General features: G+C 29.1%; 2 protein-coding genes across 2 annotated transcripts in view; both read right to left on the reverse strand.

The window, feature by feature from the left end:
• LOC142322973 (uncharacterized) overlaps positions 1-15,699 on the reverse strand; it is a 108,515-nt gene extending 92,816 nt beyond the window's left edge. Inside the window, exon 1 of the mRNA XM_075362071.1 lies at positions 15,437-15,699. Within this exon, the coding sequence (XP_075218186.1) occupies positions 15,437-15,457 (21 nt within the window). The 5' untranslated portion in view covers positions 15,458-15,699. The remainder of the gene's footprint in view (positions 1-15,436) is intronic.
• Positions 104-15,151, reverse strand: LOC142323250 (uncharacterized). Its single transcript, XM_075362638.1, has 3 exons — positions 14,778-15,151; positions 8,341-9,072; positions 104-646 (listed from the first exon to the last, which is right to left on the reverse strand). Exons 2-3 carry the CDS (start codon positions 8,944-8,946, stop codon positions 104-106), a joined length of 1,149 nt encoding a protein of 382 aa, XP_075218753.1. The 5' UTR covers positions 8,947-9,072; positions 14,778-15,151.
• Positions 15,700-26,941: the final 11,242 nt, after the last annotated feature.

A 26,941-nucleotide genomic window follows, 5' to 3' on the forward strand; every position in this document is an offset into this window, starting at 1 on the left:
ATAAATTTGGAGTAACCAGAATGTTTATATACTTTTCTAATAGTCAATGTACGATTTTAACAAAATTATAAAGGTATATAAAAGCCAGTAAGCAGCAGTATATTTAATGATAATCAAAAGATTTAATGACCTGATTTTTAAGTTGCTGATTGTGAACTGAATAGTCATTATTACTATCATTTGATTCTGTGTCTCTGATACTCTGAATGATATTATTATTATCAATTAAATATTTTGATTCTGTGTCTCTGATAATGGGTACTTCATTAGTTACAAGAGTCATATCATTATCAGGTTTTACAAATTGATCTTTATCTGATAAAAAATTTTCTTCTTGAGTTATGGATAGAGTAGATAATACTTTATGAGGTCTATGATGAACTTCATGATTCTCAAAAGGTAATAGGGATGGTTCGTCAAAAAGAGACTGCTTTCTATCCAGATGCAGTGAAGGCATTTCAGACTGTTTCCCTAATTCTGATATCACACTATTGGCAGGAGTAAAAGGATAATTTTTTCCAGTTAATGTGATATTGTCCTCCAATTTATCTGGATAAGCATTGTTTTGTACCAACTGCAAATTAATGTTAAACAAATTTTGTGATAAATTTTCATTAATGTGTTCTTTATCAATTTTAACGCTAACCTGTATAAAGGAAAAAAATCCATTAATTGAAAGTACATGTTAAATTAAATGTTTTATAAAAATGTACAAAATATCTCTTTACAAATTATAAATATATATATATATATATAAAATGTGTGTGTGTGAATGTGTGTGTGTGAATGTGTGTATAGTTGTTAGCATTCCCCATTCACTGAAACAATTTCTCCATTGTTGTTTTATCTTAAACACTCATTACACACAATACATCTGTCGGAACTGTATCATTACATACTAGTTTGTCTTCCTGCGATATGAAGAGATTGGCACTTTCCTCTTTTAGTAGCTTTTCCTGATATCACTGAATTAATTTGCTGATGTAAATGTGTGTACTGAGACTGAACGTACATATGTACACCATATGATTTGTTTTTACTGAATACATAGTATCCAATTACATCATTCTTACTGTACATATTTTATACTAAACACATTAAAACACACACACACATACATATATATTTTTTTTTAATATGATTAGTCTTATTAATAACTAGTAGACCCATCATGGCTTCGCCCGCACTATATGGTTACATGAGTTTCCAGTTCCAGTCAGGGGATGTTTAGCAGATCAGGGCTCTCTTCACATACCCTTCCCATCAAGCCAGGGGAGGTCTGCTCCTCAGACCCCTCTGTGTTCATTAAACTCACTGTGTGTCGACCCAATATTTTTTCTTTTTGGATGTATTGTTATTTTTCTTTCTTTCTTCTTATGACCCATGGAATTACTAGTTCAAATCTCACCAATTTCATTACTACATAAATCATTAAAAAAAATGTATAAATAAATAACCAAAAACTTCTTTTACTAAATTTAATGTTGTATGTATCGAGATATATTGTCTACATCAATTGTCAGTGTCTATGTCAATATCGACTTCCAGAGATAGTTATTATGTGATCAAATATTATGTATTAAATATTAATATATGTTATGGAACTAATAACTCCTGGGACAAATAATAATAAATTGTGAAAATTTCAGCAGTCAGTTTTTGAGTTACAAGAGCATAAACAAAACGGATTATCTTTCATTTATATAGATTTGTAAGTTTTAAAAATTTCCTAACAATTTATTTAAAACATAATTAAAAGATTCTCTTTTGCAGAAACAATACTACACTCCATTGATAAATTTTTAAATAATAGTAATTAAAAATTTTTAAAAACTCTGAATTTTCTGCATCCAGTTTAACATCTACACAAATATGTGCTCAAATAAGATGTTATTAACACCTTTTGAATTGTAAATTATTTTATAGTTACTTATTATATTTAGTATCCTCATGTAATGTTATCTTAACATTATCTGTGTAAACATTTTAAATATTTTTTATGGACTCAAATGTATTTTTTAAATTTTATCTTGTATTTTGTGTTGCTGTTCTGATCAAGGTTTTACCATGTTTTCCCTTGATCCATCCAAGAACAACTGTTACAATATTAGTGGAATTACTTTGGTATTATATAATCCACTTCATTTTGTGCAAGCAAATAAGAAAGGTTTCGAAAAAGTAATCTTAAGGAATGCCAACAAAACAGTTTTCAAATACATTTGAAAAAAACAAATATGACTGTTTATATATTAAATTGGGTGCTTCTTGATGGGGAAGTTTGTCAAAAAGAAATAAATTTTATTAAATGTACAGCTGCTACTCTGCTGAAAATTCTCACTCATAGAGTGGGATTTTATATGCTGTTCTGCACAGAGAATAAAATAAAAATACAAAACGTATGGTAAAATGCAGGAAAAATTAGAAATACTCAGCAATAAGAAATATTTTGCTCTCATTAACACACAAGACGAGAGAATCCTGGTAATGTTAGGGGTCACAAAAATATTTTATCAGAAACAAGAGTTAAAAAAAAAATAATTTCTGTAATAAACAAGAACTAAGAAGGTTAGGAAACTTACTTTATCAACAATACATAAATTTCATTGATAAACAAACAGTGGACCAATATATTTTTAGAATTTTCGATTTACTAAAAAGTTTTTTTATCATAAGAAAGTAAAATGGTTATCTCCTCCTTCACACTTTTGTGTTGGAAGAGGCTTATTACTTTAATTACACTTTGATCTTAGCCAAGAGGCCGAGAAGCGATGACTTTAATTGGTTTAAAAATTCATCACATTATTTATCATGTTGAGAGAAATTTTTATTATATTTTTTATTTCTATTTAAAGGGTGTGCACAAGATCAGGTGAATCTGAGTTGTTCAGTGGTTTAGACTATTTATAAGCTAACTTAATGATTTCAATTGACTGCCTAAAACCATACTTCTAACTTTTATATCAACATCTGTTTTAATTTTTTTATTTTATAACACTAAAAAAGATACTCTATATTTTAATGTTTTGTAAAAATTGTTATTTATTGGCTATTAAGTTACTACATAAGAGAGAATTATGATAATCAGATAAAATTTTTCATGGGTTTTTACAATCTTAACATTTCATAATCTTCCACTAACAAAAAAACTAAAATTTAATTTTTGAATTAAAAAATTATAGAATGTGAGTATGCAAGTATGTTGGTCTGTTTTTTATTGGGTATCACTAGACAGAATGAATTTCCAATATGGATGAAATTTGGCAATTCTGTACTTGGGCATTGATGCAATTTAATTTTGGTTACAATTGGTCAAGGGACAGCAGATATGGACCTTTTGCATCCATCTCAAAATTTTACTCAAAGGAGAAGAAAATTTTCTCAAACTTTTAATAAACCCTAGGTAACCAAGATACTTTCTGGTGTTTAGTCTTATTTTGCCCTTTTTTCTTCTTGTTGTATCTGGACTCAAAATCACATTCTTGTACTAATTAGATGATTCCATTATATTCATGAGTTGCATTGGTTAAGTATTTTGGTGATTCCATTCAGGGGTAGGAGCATAATAAGCCTAACATAGTTTTTGTTTTGCTTGATATCTTCAGAGTGGATTAACTGATTTTTATGGCTATTTATTTACCACAGACTTGCCCTTAGCAGCCAGAGCTGCATAACTTTCCTGGTTTTGCTGGGAAAGTTATTTAACTCTGTTGGTTTTTTATTATCTTCTGCTCATTATTAATATTTAATTTCCCACCTGGGTCAATCCATTTGAAGTGCCCAAAAAAACATAAGCTGGTTACTTGACTAATTAAAAAAAAATTGAAACTTACCCACTTGTTTCCTACATGTCTCAGACCTTAAAACTAATTTTTTTATTTATTTTTTATTTAAGCAGTTTACCTGTGGTGGCCATTTTGTTATGGTGCACACACCTATTTTTGTGATTGTAATGGTTTACGAAAAAAATCATACTAAAAAACTATTGGTCCTGGAAGGATGAACAAAAAGCAACTTAATCATATTTTGTAAAGATTAGTTCAGTGGGTTACTTACCTAGTTCTCTTCTTTTTATGAGAAAGTTTCCAATAAGTTGAAATGAAAAACAGTGAAATTTCACTTTTGGTTACGTTTTTCCAAGAGGCTGGGATGGCATACACAATTTGAATTATTTTTTTATATGTAGGTATATGTTAGTAACCCACCAGTTTGGTTTAGTGGTGAACGCATCTTCCCAAATCAGCTGTTTGGAAGTTGAGAGTTCCAGTGTTCAAGTCCTAGTAAAGGCAGTTTCTTTTATATGGATTTGAAACTAGATCGTGGATACCGGTGTTCTTTGGTGGTTGGGTTTCAATTAACTACACATCTCAGGAATGTGTCGAACTGAGACTGTACAAGACTTCATTTACATTCATACATATCATCCTCATTCATCCTCTTAAGTAATACCTGAACGGTAATTCCTGGAGGCTAAGCATTGTGGGGAGGGGGAGAGGGGGAGAGAGAGAGAGTGAGAGTGAGGGGGGAGAGAGAGAGAGAGAGAGAGAGAGAGAGAGAGAGAGAGAGAGAGTGAGAGTGAGGGGGGAGAGAGAGAGAGAGAGAGAGAGAGTGAGAGTGAGAGTGAGAGAGAGATATTAGTAGTTTTACCACAAATAATATTAATGGTGATATAATTACTCCTACATTTTTATGAATTTTTGTAAACTAATTTTTTTTTTTAATTCAAATTTTGGATTCAAGTAATTTTGATGGGGCTAGTGATAAAAATCTCAAATTTGCACAGCTTGCAGTGTTTTTGTTATAACTTCTCAAAAATCATGAAAAACCTGTTAAAAGCAATACCATTTTGACTTGCTAAATAAGTGCTCTAAGGGAGTATTTTGTCTTCTTTGTACTTTACATTTTTACATTTAACACCTATGTTGTTGAAGTTGATGTTTTCAATATTTTAAAAATAACTTTTTTTAAAATTATTAATGACAGATCATAATTTAATTATAACTTAAATGCCAGTAACCTAATACAATTTTGATTAAAAAATGCTTGTAAAACTTATCCAAACTCAAATTTCAATGAGTAGCCTATATCCTTTTTCAAGAATTAATTTTCATTTTTGTAAACACTATCAAAGAAAAAATAAATTTTCGCAAAATTTTAGTTATTCTTCAATGAAATAGCCTGTTTTTGTAGCAATGAAAGTTTATTATTTAGTGTGGTTAACCAACAGCTATGATATCTCTTCTGATAATTCAACTGAAATTGTGTGAGAACACCACTGTTACACTACTATCACTGTAGTTAGTTCAAGTGATGTCCAATTGCTCAGGACTTTACATATCGGTACCCAAACTTTGTCTTGTTGAGACTTTTACGTAATCAAGCTGGGTGGAAAAAACCTGCACATCATCATATTTTTGAGGCTAATATTTACCACTTCCACCACTGATCATCATATACACAAGCCTCAGAGTCTTTCTCCTTAAGTGAAAGTGGTACAATACTTGACACAGGATGGTCTTCATAGTCCTTGGAGTATATAGTAAAGTGACATCTTACAATGCTTTATGACACAGGAACGTACTTGTAGTAGCTTCCAGTACAAACAACTCGTTCACAGAAGTCAAAAGCTTTTTAGAATTTCTGAAATCCTAGCTATCTCATCTGATTTAATCAAAAATTGCTTGATGTTTACAAAATGAATACATTTCATCAATGTTTAGTATATGATTGTTTAATGGCCTTTGCAGGCTTGCCTACAATTGTGATATGGGGCAATGTATTGCTCTTTGTCTTCTTTCATGTAGTTCTTTGTTCTGCTGAGAAAAAATACTTTTGAAACAGTTGACACAAAGAGACTTTCCCGGAACTAAATTTAAATTTGGAAAAATGTGTTCTTAAGAGCTTGCTCTAATGTTATTTGTCTTAACTTCTTCTTAATTGTTTTTTTTATGAGTTCTCAAAGGGTCAAACAGAACTCTCAATACAGGTGACTGAATTTTGACAAAAACTGTCTCATGTTATTTACAAATACTAGGACATCTGCATTAACACAATTTAGTTTTCATCACTAAATTCACAAATTTTAATGAGTTCTTTTGGTACTGTACCAAACAGTGTTTTATGACAGTCTTCATTCACATAGATTCCTATGGAACATTGTTTTTCCATTGTTTTATGTGAAATTACATGAAAATGTAAAAATTTAACCGATTTTAAAATCTGCAAATATAATATTAAGAAAAACTTATTTAATAAGCACTTTCAAACACAGAATGAAATTTGAGACACTCTATAAAGATGTGAATAGGTCACTGACTAATGTCAAACTGACCAGTTGTCTGTAACTGGAAAGCTAAATGATGCAACAAGCATAAATGAGCATGCTGCCACATGAATTTTCCTGACAACTGGAAGTGCCTGTTGTAACATGAACACTGCAGTTGATTGGTTCAAACAAGTTTATTTCAACTACAGTAATAAATAGAAAAATATTAAAATGCCAAGAAGACAACAAACCCCCTTATATTTAGCACTTATTTAGTGAGTCAAAATAACAGGTTTTTCACGATTTTTGAGGGGATATAATTTTTGTATTCGTACAATACACAAGAAACTTTTTTATTTGGCATAAACATTTATAAAAACACTGCAAGCTGTGCAAATTTGAGATTTTTATCACCAGCCTCATCAGTTATTTGAAGCCAAAATTTGAATTTAAAAAAAAAATTGATTTCAAAAATTCATGAAAATGTAGGGGTAAGTTTATCGCCGTTAATATTATTTGGGATAAAACTACTAACATAGACCTACACATAAAAAGTAATTCAAACTGTGTATGCCATCCGTGCCTTTTGAAAAAAATTACCAAAAGTGAAATTTCACAGTTTTTCATGTTCAACTTTATTGGTAATTTTCTCATAGAAAGAAGAGAAATAGGTAAATAACCCACTGAACCAATCTTTTACCTTGAGAAAATATGTATAAATTTTTTTTTGTTTCATCCTTTTAGGACCAAGTTTTTTAGTTATGATCTTTTCTGTAAACCCTTAAATCGCAAAAATAGGTGTGTGCACCGTAACAAAAATGGCCACCACAGCTAAACTGCTTAAATAAAAAAATTAAAAAAAAAAATAGTTTTAAGGTCCTGAGACATGTAGGAAACAAGTGGGTAAGTTTCAAATTTGTTTGTTTTGGTCAAGCAACCACCCTTGAGTTACTTCAAATGGATTGACCCACCTAACACTATAGGAGAGCTATAGATTTAGAAGGGAAAGTGTATTGTAATTGGTCCAATTTGGGCATACAGGGTTTTCACCAGATAACTATGTTTTGACACCTAAGAGACCCAAAAAACCAGATGAAATTTTTCCGGATGTTCGTATGTACATGTGTATGTTTGGTGTCACCTTATATCTCAAGAACTACTCTACCATTTTTAACCAAACTTGGTCAGATTACTTCTATATATGGGACTTTGATGCCATTAAAATTTCAACTTAAAAGATAAAGGGGGATGAGGCTGTACAGCAAGGTCACACTCAGTATCTCATGATTTTGCCTAATTAAGGTTTTATTTTTCTTAGATATGTAATTAACAATTAAAAAATAATATTACCAAAAAATAAATTTTTATAAAATCTCACCTCCACCCCAAAAAAATGCTCTAAATAAACTAGTGGGTATAGTGCATCATTAGTACCCTCACTCTCGCCATAAGGAGCACTAGTGTACTACTAACGTACAGCTGCTGTAGTCTTCTACTATTTTGCAATGTGACAGGTGAGCAGTACAATTAAATAAATGAGGAACATTTAAAGTGTAAAAAAGTATTTAAAGTGGCTGCCAGTACTGCCACAACTATGCAAATTAAATACAGTATGCGCATGAGAGCTTTAGTTATTATCACTGAATTAAATAAACAAAAAATATTATATTTAAATAAAATGATAAATATTTTAAATTAGGTTGTGTGTGTAAGCTGTGTTTCAGAAAACAGGCATGTGACGGGAAAGTACAACTATGTTGTCAGTTTAATATACTAACTCTTTGGTGTTGATGATCGTTTATAACTTCTGAAATGTACACCTAGTTTTAGATTAAGTAATATTTGATAAATGGGCTTTGAGAAGTTTCTTCCTTTCTAAATGTTTAATAATCAGAGTACAGAACTTTCTTTGTGTTTATAAAAGTAAGTAATGAAAAATTACATTCACACTAATTGAAAATGATTGATGTAAAAAAAAAATTATTACAAAAAAAGGATATTTCATTAAGTTATTAAAATAAAGCAGAAAAGTAATATAACATTAAATACAAATGTTTTACAAAATTAAATCAACTCACTTTTTTTTTACTTGTAGGAATCTCATTTCCACCACAATCATTTGAGGCTACTGACAGCTGTTGCAAATCAGTATTACTACTACTGTTAACACTACAACTATTAAAAGAAGAACCATATTTATCATGAATGCATCCTCCACACACATTTATGCTTTCACAATCATTATCAGGTAATTTCTGATGTTGGTGAAGTGTCTGCTTCTGCTTTTGGTTACACTCAAACTTGGCTAATTTATTTGATTCAGAAGCATCAACTACAACTGCAGCAGCAGTTGAAGTGTTAAAATTATGTTGCTGGTTATATTTAAGGTAATGGTGATTATGGAGGTGAATATGATCATTTTTAGAACTGTTATCACAAATTGGATGCAGAAATTTAACAATTTTATTCTGCTTATCACTGCTTTCATCAAAAGAATTAAATGATTCATCTTCCTTAAACTTTTCACATAGTCCACTATCATTATGATTTACTATAGTAAATGGTTTTATACTTCTGAATTCATAACAAACTGAAGTTTCTTTCTCACTATCATCGCACAATCTAATTAACCGAGTTTCATTATTAATATTATTTTCATCTAAACATGGTTCCTTCTTTTTCATACAATTTATGGTCAATCTTAAATTTTTTCTTTCCAAATATTCTTTCCACTGCTTCTCTTCATTTTTTTTCCTCCTTGCTCTTTTAACTTCTTTAACTATTTTATTAAGTTCTTCTTCAGGAATGTACTGAAAAAAAATAATTAACATCATCACAAATAATTTCCTCGACAATGTCTTGCTGGATTGATGAAATCTCTAACAGGAGGTCAAGTAACAGAAATATAATGTTGTCAAATATGTCAAATATGAAATTAAGGCAAAAATGATCAATTTTGCAAATTAAAATAGTCATCACAACCAGTTAACATTTGACTGATTGATTAGATTGAATAGAAAACGTGGCTTTACACAATAGGCATTTTAATCGCCAAGAGTTCCAGAAGGTGCTAGGAATATGGTACCACAGATTGAACCAGGGCAGTTGACCCAACTCCCATAGAACTTGCCCATGGAAGAAAAAACATAGTAAAGAAGACAATTGACTCACAGAGCAACTGCTTCTTTTAAGAGTAGTTTACAGTCTTGCACAGAATCCAGTTCAATTTCTTCCCTCCCTCACACACAGTCCCTCTCCCTCTCTCTCTCTCTCTCTCTCTCTCTCTTTCTTTCTCTCTCTCTCTGTCAATGAATGTTGTATATTCATGAATGAATATTGTTTTAAAATATATGTAGTATTAAACAAAATGCATCTCCCAGATACATATAAGAGCCATTAATGTATAGACTTTGATAAAGAAAAAAAGTATATTTTATTGAATTTAATAAATATTTTAATATTTAATAATTCTGTAAATAAGATGTCATACGAATCATCCAACAAAAATATACTAACGAAAATTCTAATGCCAAACTTCTAAAAATTATCAAATATTTATTTAACAAGAGATTAATAGACTATTACTTACGTGGTAAACTACTGTCTGGAAAATGATAAATCCTATATTGAATGTTAAAGACATTATAAAAAGCAGTTAATCAAAATTTCATTATGTAACTTAACATATTTTTTTATGAAATACCTCATTGTGTTCTAATTTAAGAATAATTTTTTTAATTCAGAAAACTGCTAATAGATCTCTTTAAAAATAAAACAAACAGTTATGCAAGTAGGTATTTGTAACTTAAATTAATTGAAGTTTTTACTATCACATTAAATTTTATGTGTAGTTGAGTTTCAGGATAAATATCTTTGAAGTGGGCAGTTAAATTTCAATAAAAGTGTACATGACAATTTTGTTGTTTACTTTAACACTTTCTAATTATATTTTATCAAAATTTTCATACACTTTATTTAAAAGGTTTTCAAGTAAATTCAAAAAAGAACTCAGATTCTTTTGTCAGGTAATATTTTGACAGAGTATAAATCACTAAATTACTAACTAAATTTTCAATTACTTCAATATCACTTTACCTTAATATCACTACCACCACACAACTAATATTAAATGGTGCTATCTTACAGCAGATGACCTTAATTTCAATTTAGACTTAAAATAAAACCACTTAAAAATTATTTTTTTCCCTTATTTAAAAAAAAACTTAATATAATTACATTTGCTTCTGCTCATACAGTAATACTCTGTTTAATCAGTGTAATACAGTAATCAGTGTAATAATAATGTATTCAAACAAGTAATAAAATTTTACCAAAAATCTGATAATAAATAGTCTGGTGAGGTTTACTTCATATAAGATACATTTGCATGTTTATATGATGGGTAACAAATCTCTTTACTGATAGCACCATAGCAGTAAATTTGTTTTAAATTTCTGAATCCTTTTAAATTTCTAGTATTCATGATGATTTCAACAAATTCAGCCAACATAAAAATTATTTGTGATACAGGAATGAAATACAGAAATAATTCCATGGCCGAGTGATACCATCTCAGACTTTCACCTTGTGGTTCCGGGTTCAAATCCTTTTTTATTTATTTATGGTAGGACTAGGCATTTTTCATATGTTACAAAATTTCCATTTCATATTCCCATGTACAAGCTTCGAGCTTATATGATGAATTAGCCAAAGAAAGAAAAAATGGAAATTATATCAAATAAAAAATCCATGATTTGATTTTCCTGACAATAAATCTCGGAAAATAGGTTAAATTTTTACGAAGTAGTAATCAACTATTCCAACAGAAATTGATTAGACTAAAAACAAAAGTAACATGATGACAATATTTATTTTACTTATGACAGGAAAGATAAACATGTTAGTTACAGCTCAAAGTTTTGTTAAGATTAATTGGTACTACAATATCTTAAATTTAAGATTCCAGATGTATTGGGTAGTTTGAATAGATATTCAGAAAGAAATAATAATTAAAGTAGGTATCCTTGATGATAAAGGTGTAGCTGATGTACCATTTGTTTTAATATACAGAGTGGCGCAGAGAAATGAGAAAATTTAAAATAATTACATAAAATGAAGTAAAATTACCAACCTTTATTTGATGTTGAAAATATGTTCTATAGTGGAAATTTAAATATACATTACTTTTTAAAAATTACTTCACTTAAGTGCTGTCCATTTTTGCGCACACATTGAGTTACATTGATTCTGAAAATTTTGCATAACATGGTGCAATGTGTTCTCTTCAATCTGTGATTTGATCTGGGTAAGATTTCTTGGTCTAGTCTGGTACACAACACTCTTCAATGTTCCCATAAAAAGAAGTCGCAGACTGAAAGGTCTTAAGACTGGGGCAGCCAAGCAATGTTAGCAGTCTTTGAAATTATGCGATACCAAACAAATGTCTCACTGCTGCCACAGACTATCTGACAGTGTGTGAGGTGGCTCCATCCTGTTAAAACCAGGTTTGCTGATAGTCAAGATTTGGAAGAGAATGGAACCTAGGAGCAAAAATTACTTTTAGCATGTCGACATAACATTGAGATATCACAGTGACCGCAGAGGCCCCTTTTTATCTTCAAAGAAGTAAGGGCCTATCACCCTGCAACACGAAACTGCACCCCATACTAAGTTTAACACTGTGTAATGAACACTGGTGAAGCTGAGAGGGTTTGTTTGTGCCTAGTATCCACTTGAGGTGAAAATGGGCTCCATCTGACATCCAAGATTATCAATAAAGTTAGCATTCTCATTGATTTTAGACTACAGTTTTTCACAAAACTGCAGATGCAATACAAAATCATTAGGTTTTAATTTTTGGCCAAATTGAATCTTGTAAGGATGAAATTTCAGATTACAAAGTACTTTTTGCATGCTCCGACATCTGAGCTCCAATGATGAGGCAATTTTCCGCACTGAACAACAAGGACTCCTTACTACTATAGCTTTCATGGCATCAATGTTTTCTGGCATACATACAGATAATACACACCCAAAAGGTTTTTTCAAAGTTGAACCAGTCTCTTCAAAGCTATGAACCCAAGTTTTGATTGTATGTAAAGAAGGAATTTAAACGCACGGCGGGATCTCATAACGTTATTGAAACACTCTTTGTGCAGCTGTCACACTGTCAATAAAACACCAGCAACTGCACGCTCTACACCTTTCCACTGCTCCATCACAACTAAATGTCTGTTACTGCTCTACAGTTTAACTCTTTCTCCCACTTATAGTATAACTTCAGGGCTCTCAAAATCAAATTTTCCAATTTCTCTGCGCTACCCTGTACATCGACCCCCTTCCCATTTTTGAATTTAAGTTTCAGGAAAAATGTTGGTAGATATTTTTTTTTCCATCAATAATACATTAATTTTGAGATTTATTACACATAATACCATTCATATTTTTATTATACTATTACATTAGTATTTTATTATACTATTTTATAATATTTTACATACTTCCTGAAATTTTATATCTAAATAGCAACAAATTATTTATCATCATAATAAAAAAGATTTAAAAATGTATACAAGATTTTAGTGAAAAATATTTTTAAAAGAATGATGGTAATTTCAAAATTTTTATATAAATTGTTTTTTTTATATTTTCGTTAAAAAAAAAATTTACTCACACCAAAGGTATACTTGAACAGACACTATCATCACTACTGGCATTTGAAAATAAAATGGTTTTCATTATTTGATTCTTTCTCCCACAGAATATCATCTGCAGTTCCATCTAACGTATTGCTAATGCAGCATTTTTTAAATCCTTCTGTAATGTTATTGTTATTGAGTTCCATGACTTAATAATCCACTCACAAAGTAAGCTCACAGAAGGTTTTTTATTCTTCCAGTAGGGGGTACCTGTAGAGTATTGCTTTGCATCCAACAATTATAACTTTTTTAAGAATATCTTTAAAAGATTTGTTCACAACTATATCCAAAACCTTTAACCATGAAGTCATACCACCAGGTATTGTAACTAAATCAATGTTGAGTTTTTTTACTTCTGATTTTACATTTTCAGCAAAATGAATTCATGTCTTCTCAGAGCTAAGTTTCTAGACCAGACAATTTAAGCCAATCTTTAACCAAAGACTCATCCATCCAACATTTTTCATGTACTCGTACGATAATGTTTTTTGGTAGTGCTTCTTTCGGCAACATTTTCCTCTTTAAAAAAAGATCATGGTATGGATCAAGATCATCCATCAGCTAACACACACAGTATAACACAGTTAATCATGCTTTTTCATTTCCACTTGTTTTAATTAAACAAAACACCTTTTTGCATTGACTGCTGTTTGCAGGCAAGTAAAAAAAAAAACAAAAAAAAAACAGGAATTAATTAAATTAGGTGTGTCTGGAAAGCAATAAGTTTTTGCTTGTAATCCGCTGGTAATCATTGCGCTAATGTTGAACAATCTTATGGCTAGCCCATAACTTTTCATTCGCCTATCATGTAGGCGTACAAACTTCCTTTAAAATTTTCTACACCATTTCTCTTCAGCAATTTCATGGCCTTTAATTATGATTGCATCTCTTGTAATAAAAAAATCTTTATTTTCTTTAATAAGTTTGGCAAATAAAATCATCTATTTCTTGAAAACAGCCTACATGTGATCCTCTGAAAAATTTCCATGAGGATATTGTAGTGAGTAAGTAGTCTTTCTGCTTCCTCCAACAAAGTGATTTTTTTTGTTGACACCTTATTTTCTGGCTGCATTACAATTATTAGACTTTTCATCTTCACTTATTACTTGTAATTTAAATTTCAAATCAAAATTTTGGCGAAAATCTTTTATGCTTTTACTCATTTCTGGGGGAAAAATTACAATAAATAACTATTTTAAAACGGGATGATACCTTCAAGCTAAATAGTTTTAAAGATGAGTTGAGAATGAAAACAAAGCTTATATAAAAACAAAACAATAAAAAAACTGTTATGAATTACAGTGAAACCTGTTTTAATGGACAGAATTTTAATGCAATAACCTTTATGTAAAGAACACCTTTATTTATTTTTCTTTTTTTTCCTGTTTAGCATCCGGTAACTACTGTTCAGATAATACTTCAGAGGATGAATGAGAATGATATGTATGAGTGTAAATGAAGTGTAGTCTTGTACAGCCTCAGTTCGACCATTCCTGAGATGTGAGGCTAATAGAAACCCAACCACCAAAGAACACCGGTATCCACAATCTAGTATTCAAATGTGCAAAAGCCTTTACTAAAACTTAAACGCTGGAACTCTTGACTTCCAAATCAGCTGATTTGGGAAGACGTATCACCACTGGACCAACTCGGTGGGTACCTTTATTTCTCTTGCACATTCTAATCCTAACTGTTCATAACCCTTAAAGGTACATGTCAGAGTTAATCTATGTCAGCTATTATGTTAATTTATGTCAGAGTTAATCCTTGTATTGAATTACTCTATCAAGATAGAAAAGAAATTATCAAATACTCACCAAAAATAAATATTTAATAAACTATTATTTGAAAAGAAAACATTGTTTCGCAGAAATTGTAAAATTTAAAATATTCACTGGTTACATACTCATTTAATCAGCCCTTTTCTTTAAAAGTTTGAAAATGTAATTCATGTTTTAAATTTAAAAAGTCAATATCTTTATGAAAATAAGTAATTCTTAATTAGGTAGTTTTATTAATAGGTAATAACTATAAATATATATAGTAATATTAGTCCTCCATCATGAATATATAACCAATATAAAGTATGCAACAACAAGTTGTGGCCTAGTCGAAATCAATCAGTCCCCTCCACGACCACCATTTAATCGGAGAAAATTTTGGAAAAAATCTTAGCCTATATTCAGGCAAATACTGCATAAATCACTTGAGCATCAAGTAAACCTTATAGATTTAAGTAATATTTTGCTTAGTATTAAACTACATTCTATAATTGGCATTATTGATATAGAAAATTCAACAATTTATATACAATAAAGAAATTCAAATCAGTAATATTTGTATGTGCAAAAATTGCAAAATATACATTTATATTTTACGAAAAATACTTGTTATATTTCTATTACCTTCTTAACAAATTGATACAACCATCAATTAATGCAGATTTTTTAAATTAAGTTATATATAAAACCAGTACCTTAAAAGTAAATTCATCCATTCTTCATTAAATGAACTGAAAATAATTGTAAACACGTTTCACTCTTAAACAATTCTTTTACAAGAGCTTAACTACATTAAAATTGTTTATTAATTAAACGAGGGTTAAATTTGAAAATTTTAATTAATTGTAACAAAAATAAAACATGTACTTAACAGTCACTTCCAAACAATTGAATAACCGAACAAAGTCAGCTGTTAACTGTTATGAACGTTACCAAAGCGACGTAAGTTACAAGATACAGAAAGCGGGAAAACGAAGGAGGCCTTTTTTTATCGTTTCACTTGTAGATTCATGATGACTGGTTTAACTACTTAATTATAATATACGATATTTGACCCCTTCTTCTACGTTTCTTTAATAATACACGTAAATTCAATTTAAATTAAATTATTTAAAACAACCTTCCACCAAATTACGAAAAATTTATCGACTAACAACAAAGAATGATACATGCAATTGCAGTGAAAGTGTACTCACAAATAATTTATTATTCTAATATGTACGTTGCAATCTGTTCAACAGGAGAACAATAAGCAATCCTGACGGCCGAATATGATGAGAATGATACTATAACATGTAAATAAAGTGTAGTCTTGTACAGACTAAGGCTGTGGTTCAATTAACCACACTGTGGTTAATTGCTGCAAAAGAGCATGTAACAACTTTGTTAAACTTTCCTGGCATTTGTATAGAACTTAAAATTTAACCCCTCTTTAAATCATGAACCGAAAATTATTATTATTACCTTACAATTCTTATTTTTAAACTTATTTCTTATTTAAAAAATAATAATAATTAGATTGAATTAGATGTGTAGTCAAAAAAATTGTACAAATTCAATACTATGCTAAGGTATCTGTTCTGCTGTATGGTTTAAAGTATGCGCAAAACCATTATTAATAACAATATTTTTAGATACTTTGCATTCTTTGTTCAAACAAGTATTAATATAATGCAGCTTAATCCATCCAGCATTAAGCTTGTTACTTTTACATGGTTTTGCTAGAGCATGTCTACCCTCTGGTTTGTGGGTCACTTAAGTCATACCTTATTAACCATTAACAGAGATTGAATTTTCATCTTTCCATAATAGAACCTATAAGCTGTCTCTTCAGTGTTATACAAAGGGTCATCCAAGGAGTATCATTGATTGCTTACTTTTCTTAATATTTTTAAATGATCTTCCTTAACTATTATCGTACCATTAATCCTTCTTTGTAGATGATGTAGATAAATCTATATCAATTGATAATTAATAGAATTAGAAAATTCTGCACTACCAGCCCTAATAAATCACTCATTGGATGGATTGCAGCTGTTTTACTTTAAATAGAAATAAAGTCATATCACAATGTGATTGCCTATCATTGCTGGTAGCCTTTCATTACTAATTAAATGAATAATATTCTCATTCATGATAACAGTATTTCTGTTGCCTGCAGAGTAAAATTTTTAAGTGTCGTGCAACATGATAAATTTCTGTGAGATGTAATGAGCAAATCGATACTATTTGGGAACAATATTAAACCATTCTCATTGGCTTTAAATCATCCTAATCAATTAATAAAGTTGTAATTATTATTAAATATTTATTATGCCAACAAATACTTCCTTCTTTGGACTAGTTATGGTGTTACTAGTAATAAAAAGGGGAAGGTTATGATTCTTGTCCTGAGTATTTGAACAAAAAATTACTTTTTTATATAAATATTATTCCTTTATGAATATGTCTGACCAGTATTTTTTACCTAAATAAAATACTCAGGATAGTATTTTATTATTAATTTATTAATAATTAATTTAATTAATAATTACACATTTAAATTTAATAAAATAATTAAAAAGTGATAAATCCATTTATTAAAATTCACAATTTAAAATTTAAGAAATTTATATTAATTATTATTAATATAAATTTAATATTATACAAATTTAATAATAATAATTAATAATTATAAATTTTTAGGAGTGGGGAAATAATATGAATAAATAAATAGACTAATGAAATTCACCCCTCTTTAAGCTATTGCACCCCACTCAAAATCATATCTCTGATCATTTCTTTATTTGATTTTCTAAAAAAATGAGGAATATCAATCCTTCTAATAGGAATATGCATTACAATCATAATAATATATTTAGATACAATTCAATGAGAAAGATCTAGTGAATTAAGCAGTATATGAAAATGATCCCAAATACTTACTGAGAATTATTTCGAAGAACAGTTATTTTAGAGGTTAATGTCTGCCATCTTACTACAGTTAAAAAAAGAGCAGTGCATCTTAGTAACTGATAATGTGGGTAATTGATGAGTATAACATTAAATATGTTAAATTATTCTTATTGATTTGAACAGTAAAATTTGTTCATGCAGTAAAATGAGAATGTAGAATTATCACTTTAATTTGTGTATATATAAAGTAATGTAGGAACTGAAGGAAACATTATCATTTATTATACTTTACTTACTTACTTACTTTACTTTACTTTTTTATTATACTTTTACTTTTTTTTGTGAATTAATTAACTATCTGAGAAGAAAAAAAAATTAAAGAATCACAGATTATAGTGTTATTTTGCATAATGATAAAAAAGAACATTAACATTTTTATCAGTTAATTTAACAATTTTTATCAGTTAAAAAAAAACCACTTAAGGTGATATTCAACTGTAAGAGTGACACCACTCTGGGTTAACCATTGGAACTAATTGTAAATGAACATCATTATTCGTAGTGAAAATAATTGATTGCCAGTTCTTGAACTTGAGTTAGTTCTATAATGGCTAACACAATTAATGGTTAACCCTTTTAATATAGGCATAATAAGTAGCCCAAACTCATGTTGCTTTAACTGTGCCCTAATCTACTATTTCAGTATTACTTTATTTTTATTGTTTCTTTTCAGTTGTCGTCATGCATCTGCAAATTATATGTATTTTACAAACCGTTTTTATTAAGTGTCAACACAATTTCAAAAATATTTTAATTTTTGTACTTTTTATAAACTTAGTTCAGAAAATATTTTTAATTTGTTTTTTTATTTTCATAAAACATCAGAGAATTTGTACTTTTAATCATTTTTTTAACAATTTTAAATATTGCTGCAAAGGCTAATTGGAAATTTTCACAATTTTAACATTTAATTATTTCTAAATTTAATAACTGGAATCTAAATTTTTTTTAATATTAAGATAAAATAAAAATTTAGAAACATAATAAATAAAATAATGAATGTAACAATTTTTTTCTAGTATTAGGTAAACAATTATTACACTACTTTTCAGAATGTTGTAGCTCTTTCAAAACTTTCATTTCTCTGTGACAGGTGTAAACTTTTTTTTTTGTTAAGAACATTGATTTTAAAACATATATTATTGATAATTATCAGAGGAAATATTCAGAAGATATAAAGGGATGAAAGAGAATTTTATTGATATTTGGCAAGAACATTTAAACAAACTGGCCTATCTGTACATCTGTATTTTATCAAGGCCTAATTGATTAAATTTAAAAAAAATTTTATATCTGCCTTTTTTATTGTGAAAATCTCATTTATTATAAATTTTACATATTTTTTTTATAATTTTAAGGCAAAAAGAAGAAAAAAATAACATGGAAATAAGAAGTAAACAATGTCTACTGAAGGCAGTGTCAGAAATATATGAAAAAACTTAAAACATATGAATGTAATTAAATTCTGTATTTTATCAAGGCCTAATTGATTAAATTTAAAAAAATGTTATTTCTGCCTTTTTTATTGTGAAAATCTCATTTATTAGAAATTTTACCTATTTTTTTATAATTTTAAGGCAAAAAGAAGAAAAAAATAACATGGAAATAAGAAGTAAACAATGTCTACTGAAGGCAGTGTTAAAAATATATGAAAAAACTTAAAACATATGAATGTAATCAAATTCATCAACACATACATAACAACTTTTTGTTATCCTGCTCCTAAAGAGCTAATATAAAAGAAATTAGAATTTTGTGAATCTTAATTCTAATTTTATTTTCAATTAATTATAATAACGAATTATATAATAGCATCGAAGATTACTAAATTCATATATCATACAATAATATATCTTTGTCAATGATGAATAGTGATGAGAATAATTTTCAAAATTAAAACATTTCCAGTTATCTTTGCCATCATCTTAAGTGAATAGTTCTGCTGTTCTCACACATGTTTTTGAGTTAGGCAGACATAAATAGATGTGGTCAAAAGTGTGCTGGATTTGAATTATGACTATTCATTTAGTATATCATTGTATTGTGTTTTAGTAACATTAAATATTTAACGTTGAGATTTGGTCTGTTTTTGTGTACTTATTTGTCAGTGACAGTGCATTTAATCTCACCACATCCCAATCCCTGACAGGTACTGGCATGTAGTGAGAATACTTTGTGGTGATTCTGGTTGCCACTCACCCCTCTAGTTCATAGCTCGAATGGGATTTAATGGAGGTCATCTTTTGACCCTAATTTACATTAGTGAATTTTAGTTCAGCCTTTGCCTTCGCTGCAGGCTTCTTTCTTCTGTCCTACATTGTTGCTCTCTGAACTAGCTGAGTTTGCAGAAGCATGAAACCTGCACCTAGTACACACTTAACTATAAGTAACTGTAAATGTCTCTTATATTGAAATTGAATGAGTCTAATCAGTACCAAAGCATACTACAGAATGTGTTGATCGCAACAATGGTAATTTAAACCTGTTCCCTTAATTGATTGCAAAATTATATATTTTACAGATTTAAATTATATTTTCCCTTAATTTTTTTTGAAGTGTAATTTATTTAAAACTAAGGGTGATAGAAAAATTGTATTTACAGATCTGTAATGTATACAAAAAAAGCAGTTCAAGAAATGGTATCACACTTAAGAGAAACATTAAAAATTTTTTTTTTTTGTGCATTAGTGTTATCAAAAGAAGGTTCTCCTAAATTATTCATGTCAATAATTATTTCATCTTCAGGATGAAATAATCTTAGTCTATTCTTGGATGTAGATCAAGGTTTGATATTTCCCCTACATCATCCCATTCCCTCTCATCACTAAAATCCTTGATTTCAGACATATTTCCATCTCCTAAAATAGCTGGTGAACAAATATTTTGTTCACTGCAAAAATAAAATGTACTTACAGAAGAATTCTTAGTTAGCCGAAATGTACAGTATACTGTTCATCAAATTCAAAATAAGTTTAAAAATTTTATAAAGCTGTAATGTCACAACTAAATTATTATACACAACAACCAGTAACTTAAAAACAAGAAAATTCAAACACTTCCTTTATTTACCAGATAATAACTATAAACAATTACAAGAAAACAGTTGGTACAACATGTAACTCATAACTTCAACGAACACTCAATATTCAATCTATAACAAATGTATCAAGATATATGGCCAATATATAAATTCTATGTACAGTATTGTGGATACACCATCTCACTTAAAAAAAAGACCTGCCTAGGCGAAAAATCAATTAAAATTATATGTACAATATACTGTAAATTTTGACTCTACTGAATCAAAAAGAATATAACAGTTCAGTTTTTACAAGGTTTTTACATAGATTTGAATACTAAGATGGTGGATACTAGTGTTCTTTGGTGGCTGGGTTTCAATTAACCACACATCTAAGATATGGTTGAACTAAGACTGTTCAATACTACACTTCATTTACAATCATATATATATATATCATCCTCTGAAGTATTATCTGAACGGTAATTACCGAAGGCTAAACAGGAAAAAGAAAGTTTTGACAAGGTTAAAATGTAAATGTTATGGGACCAGGGTAGGAACAATGACACCAACCATAAAGGTTCTAAATAAGTTAAAAACATTCTGAAACTGTTGAACATGTTGGCTGTGGCTTTATTTATTTTTAATGCATATCATTTTTATTCAGACAAGTCTGTCCAGTATTTGTGTTAGTACTAGTGCATTACAAGACAACCATATCTTGCAGGCTTATGCTTCTTCTGCTTATGCTGCCTGTCAGTCACTGATGAACTATTTGTTAATTTTATATTCAAATGATGTAATCTAATGCAGAATTAAATGGCGATAGATTGAAAATACACCTGAAACACAGAAAGGAAATAGAGGAACAAAAACTATGCCTCGCCATAAATGATTGTACAGGAAATGCATAACCAATACAGCAGCCAACATGTTATACAATTTGATTAAGTTTGTCATTATATTTTTAAGTTTTAAAGAATATGATGAGTTATAGAATCTTGAATATTTGTAAAACCTTTATTACTTATTCTCTGGTGATTTAGTAAATACATTTTTTCAATGAAAAGTTATTTTAACTGTTTTTAAAAATTAGTATTTATTGTATGTTTTTAAGCAAAATGATAATTTCTTCATAAATTTAAACCAAACATAAGGTGATCCAAATTTTGTAATTTTGGGCAATTACAAACCAACTTCTATTTTCTTTTTTACAGTTACTTAATATAATGTATTAAGCTGATTTAAAGGCATGTTATTTTATTCATATTTGTAAACAGTACTTCTTTCATAAAGACATGATGAAAGAAGTACTATTTACCAATGGTGAAAGAAGTATTGTTTAGAAGTGTTTTAAAGAAGTTATAAAATAGTTTCATAAATATATATACAATTTGTAAATAGTACTTCTTTCATAAATACATGATGAAAGAAGTACTATTTACCAATGGTGAAAGAAGTATTGTTTAGAAGTGTTTTAAATATCGATATATTATATAATACATTATATTTATTTATAAGTAGATATTTTCAAGTTTGTTTTGTCGTTTTGAACAATAGAGGTATTTACTGCCGACTAGATCGTATCATAATCACTTTCCTTGGTCGAAACTTTTCTCAAAAATGCAAAAAAACTACATACTTTTTAAAAATTACTTCACTTAAGTGCTGTCCATTTTTGCGCACACATTGAGTTACATTGATTCTGAAAATTTTGCATAACATGGTGCAATGTGTTCTCTTCAATCTGTGATTTGATCTGGGTAAGATTTCTTGGTCTAGTCTGGTACACAACACTCTTCAATGTTCCCATAAAAAGAAGTCGCAGACTGAAAGGTCTTAAGACTGGGGCAGCCAAGCAATGTTAGCAGTCTTTGAAATTATGCGATACCAAACAAATGTCTCACTGCTGCCACAGACTATCTGACAGTGTGTGAGGTGGCTCCATCCTGTTAAAACCAGGTTTGCTGATAGTCAAGATTTGGAAGAGAATGGAACCTAGGAGCAAAAATTACTTTTAGCATGTCGACATAACATTGAGATATCACAGTGACCGCAGAGGCCCCTTTTTATCTTCAAAGAAGTAAGGGCCTATCACCCTGCAACACGAAACTGCACCCCATACTAAGTTTAACACTGTGTAATGAACACTGGTGAAGCTGAGAGGGTTTGTTTGTGCCTAGTATCCACTTGAGGTGAAAATGGGCTCCATCTGACATCCAAGATTATCAATAAAGTTAGCATTCTCATTGATTTTAGACTACAGTTTTTCACAAAACTGCAGATGCAATACAAAATCATTAGGTTTTAATTTTTGGCCAAATTGAATCTTGTAAGGATGAAATTTCAGATTACAAAGTACTTTTTGCATGCTCCGACATCTGAGCTCCAATGATGAGGCAATTTTCCGCACTGAACAACAAGGACTCCTTACTACTATAGCTTTCATGGCATCAATGTTTTCTGGCATACATACAGATAATACACACCCAAAAGGTTTTTTCAAAGTTGAACCAGTCTCTTCAAAGCTATGAACCCAAGTTTTGATTGTATGTAAAGAAGGAATTTACATTTATTCTGCAAATTATATGTATTTTACAAACCGTTTTTATTAAGTGTCAACACAATTTCAAAAATATTTTAATTTTTGTACTTTTTATAAACTTAGTTCAGAAAATATTTTTAATTTGTTTTTTTATTTTCATAAAACATCAGAGAATTTGTACTTTTAATCATTTTTTTAACAATTTTAAATATTGCTGCAAAGGCTAATTGGAAATTTTCACAATTTTAACATTTAATTATTTCTAAATTTAATAACTGGAATCTAAATTTTTTTTAATATTAAGATAAAATAAAAATTTAGAAACATAATAAATAAAATAATGAATGTAACAATTTTTTTCTAGTATTAGGTAAACAATTATTACACTACTTTTCAGAATGTTGTAGCTCTTTCAAAACTTTCATTTCTCTGTGACAGGTGTAAACTTTTTTTTTTGTTAAGAACATTGATTTTAAAACATATATTATTGATAATTATCAGAGGAAATATTCAGAAGATATAAAGGGATGAAAGAGAATTTTATTGATATTTGGCAAGAACATTTAAACAAACTGGCCTATCTGTACATCTGTATTTTATCAAGGCCTAATTGATTAAATTTAAAAAAAATTTTATATCTGCCTTTTTTATTGTGAAAATCTCATTTATTATAAATTTTACATATTTTTTTTATAATTTTAAGGCAAAAAGAAGAAAAAAATAACATGGAAATAAGAAGTAAACAATGTCTACTGAAGGCAGTGTCAGAAATATATGAAAAAACTTAAAACATATGAATGTAATTAAATTCTGTATTTTATCAAGGCCTAATTGATTAAATTTTAAAAAAATGTTATTTCTGCCTTTTTTATTGTGAAAATCTCATTTATTAGAAATTTTACCTATTTTTTTATAATTTTAAGGCAAAAAGAAGAAAAAAATAACATGGAAATAAGAAGTAAACAATGTCTACTGAAGGCAGTGTTAAAAATATATGAAAAAACTTAAAACATATGAATGTAATCAAATTCATCAACACATACATAACAACTTTTTGTTATCCTGCTCCTAAAGAGCTAATATAAAAGAAATTAGAATTTTGTGAATCTTAATTCTAATTTTATTTTCAATTAATTATAATAACGAATTATATAATAGCATCGAAGATTACTAAATTCATATATCATACAATAATATATCTTTGTCAATGATGAATAGTGATGAGAATAATTTTCAAAATTAAAACATTTCCAGTTATCTTTGCCATCATCTTAAGTGAATAGTTCTGCTGTTCTCACACATGTTTTTGAGTTAGGCAGACATAAATAGATGTGGTCAAAAGTGTGCTGGATTTGAATTATGACTATTCATTTAGTATATCATTGTATTGTGTTTTAGTAACATTAAATATTTAACGTTGAGATTTGGTCTGTTTTTGTGTACTTATTTGTCAGTGACAGTGCATTTAATCTCACCACATCCCAATCCCTGACAGGTACTGGCATGTAGTGAGAATACTTTGTGGTGATTCTGGTTGCCACTCACCCCTCTAGTTCATAGCTCGAATGGGATTTAATGGAGGTCATCTTTTGACCCTAATTTACATTAGTGAATTTTAGTTCAGCCTTTGCCTTCGCTGCAGGCTTCTTTCTTCTGTCCTACATTGTTGCTCTCTGAACTAGCTGAGTTTGCAGAAGCATGAAACCTGCACCTAGTACACACTTAACTATAAGTAACTGTAAATGTCTCTTATATTGAAATTGAATGAGTCTAATCAGTACCAAAGCATACTACAGAATGTGTTGATCGCAACAATGGTAATTTAAACCTGTTCCCTTAATTGATTGCAAAATTATATATTTTACAGATTTAAATTATATTTTCCCTTAATTTTTTTTGAAGTGTAATTTATTTAAAACTAAGGGTGATAGAAAAATTGTATTTACAGATCTGTAATGTATACAAAAAAAGCAGTTCAAGAAATGGTATCACACTTAAGAGAAACATTAAAAATTTTTTTTTTTTGTGCATTAGTGTTATCAAAAGAAGGTTCTCCTAAATTATTCATGTCAATAATTATTTCATCTTCAGGATGAAATAATCTTAGTCTATTCTTGGATGTAGATCAAGGTTTGATATTTCCCCTACATCATCCCATTCCCTCTCATCACTAAAATCCTTGATTTCAGACATATTTCCATCTCCTAAAATAGCTGGTGAACAAATATTTTGTTCACTGCAAAAATAAAATGTACTTACAGAAGAATTCTTAGTTAGCCGAAATGTACAGTATACTGTTCATCAAATTCAAAATAAGTTTAAAAATTTTATAAAGCTGTAATGTCACAACTAAATTATTATACACAACAACCAGTAACTTAAAAACAAGAAAATTCAAACACTTCCTTTATTTACCAGATAATAACTATAAACAATTACAAGAAAACAGTTGGTACAACATGTAACTCATAACTTCAACGAACACTCAATATTCAATCTATAACAAATGTATCAAGATATATGGCCAATATATAAATTCTATGTACAGTATTGTGGATACACCATCTCACTTAAAAAAAAGACCTGCCTAGGCGAAAAATCAATTAAAATTATATGTACAATATACTGTAAATTTTGACTCTACTGAATCAAAAAGAATATAACAGTTCAGTTTTTACAAGGTTTTTACATAGATTTGAATACTAAGATGGTGGATACTAGTGTTCTTTGGTGGCTGGGTTTCAATTAACCACACATCTAAGATATGGTTGAACTAAGACTGTTCAATACTACACTTCATTTACAATCATATATATATATATATATCATCCTCTGAAGTATTATCTGAACGGTAATTACCGAAGGCTAAACAGGAAAAAGAAAGTTTTGACAAGGTTAAAATGTAAATGTTATGGGACCAGGGTAGGAACAATGACACCAACCATAAAGGTTCTAAATAAGTTAAAAACATTCTGAAACTGTTGAACATGTTGGCTGTGGCTTTATTTATTTTTAATGCATATCATTTTTATTCAGACAAGTCTGTCCAGTATTTGTGTTAGTACTAGTGCATTACAAGACAACCATATCTTGCAGGCTTATGCTTCTTCTGCTTATGCTGCCTGTCAGTCACTGATGAACTATTTGTTAATTTTATATTCAAATGATGTAATCTAATGCAGAATTAAATGGCGATAGATTGAAAATACACCTGAAACACAGAAAGGAAATAGAGGAACAAAAACTATGCCTCGCCATAAATGATTGTACAGGAAATGCATAACCAATACAGCAGCCAACATGTTATACAATTTGATTAAGTTTGTCATTATATTTTTAAGTTTTAAAGAATATGATGAGTTATAGAATCTTGAATATTTGTAAAACCTTTATTACTTATTCTCTGGTGATTTAGTAAATACATTTTTTCAATGAAAAGTTATTTTAACTGTTTTTAAAAATTAGTATTTATTGTATGTTTTTAAGCAAAATGATAATTTCTTCATAAATTTAAACCAAACATAAGGTGATCCAAATTTTGTAATTTTGGGCAATTACAAACCAACTTCTATTTTCTTTTTTACAGTTACTTAATATAATGTATTAAGCTGATTTAAAGGCATGTTATTTTATTCATATTTGTAAACAGTACTTCTTTCATAAAGACATGATGAAAGAAGT

The sequence above is a fragment of the Lycorma delicatula genome, chromosome 4 (assembly GCF_047948215.1).
Source record: "Lycorma delicatula isolate Av1 chromosome 4, ASM4794821v1, whole genome shotgun sequence".
NCBI lineage: Eukaryota > Metazoa > Arthropoda > Insecta > Hemiptera > Fulgoridae > Lycorma > Lycorma delicatula.

What these genes read in the sequence shown, in the direction of transcription:
- LOC142323250 (XM_075362638.1), bottom strand. Translation starts at nt 8,946, where the DNA reads ATGAAAAAGAAGGAACCATGTTTAGATGAAAATAATATTAATAATGAA. An exon ending in TTCCTACAAGTAAAAAAAAA is followed by an intron (nt 647 to 8,340) that starts GTGAGTTGATTT and finishes TCCTTTATACAG; the next exon opens with GTTAGCGTTAAAATTGATAA.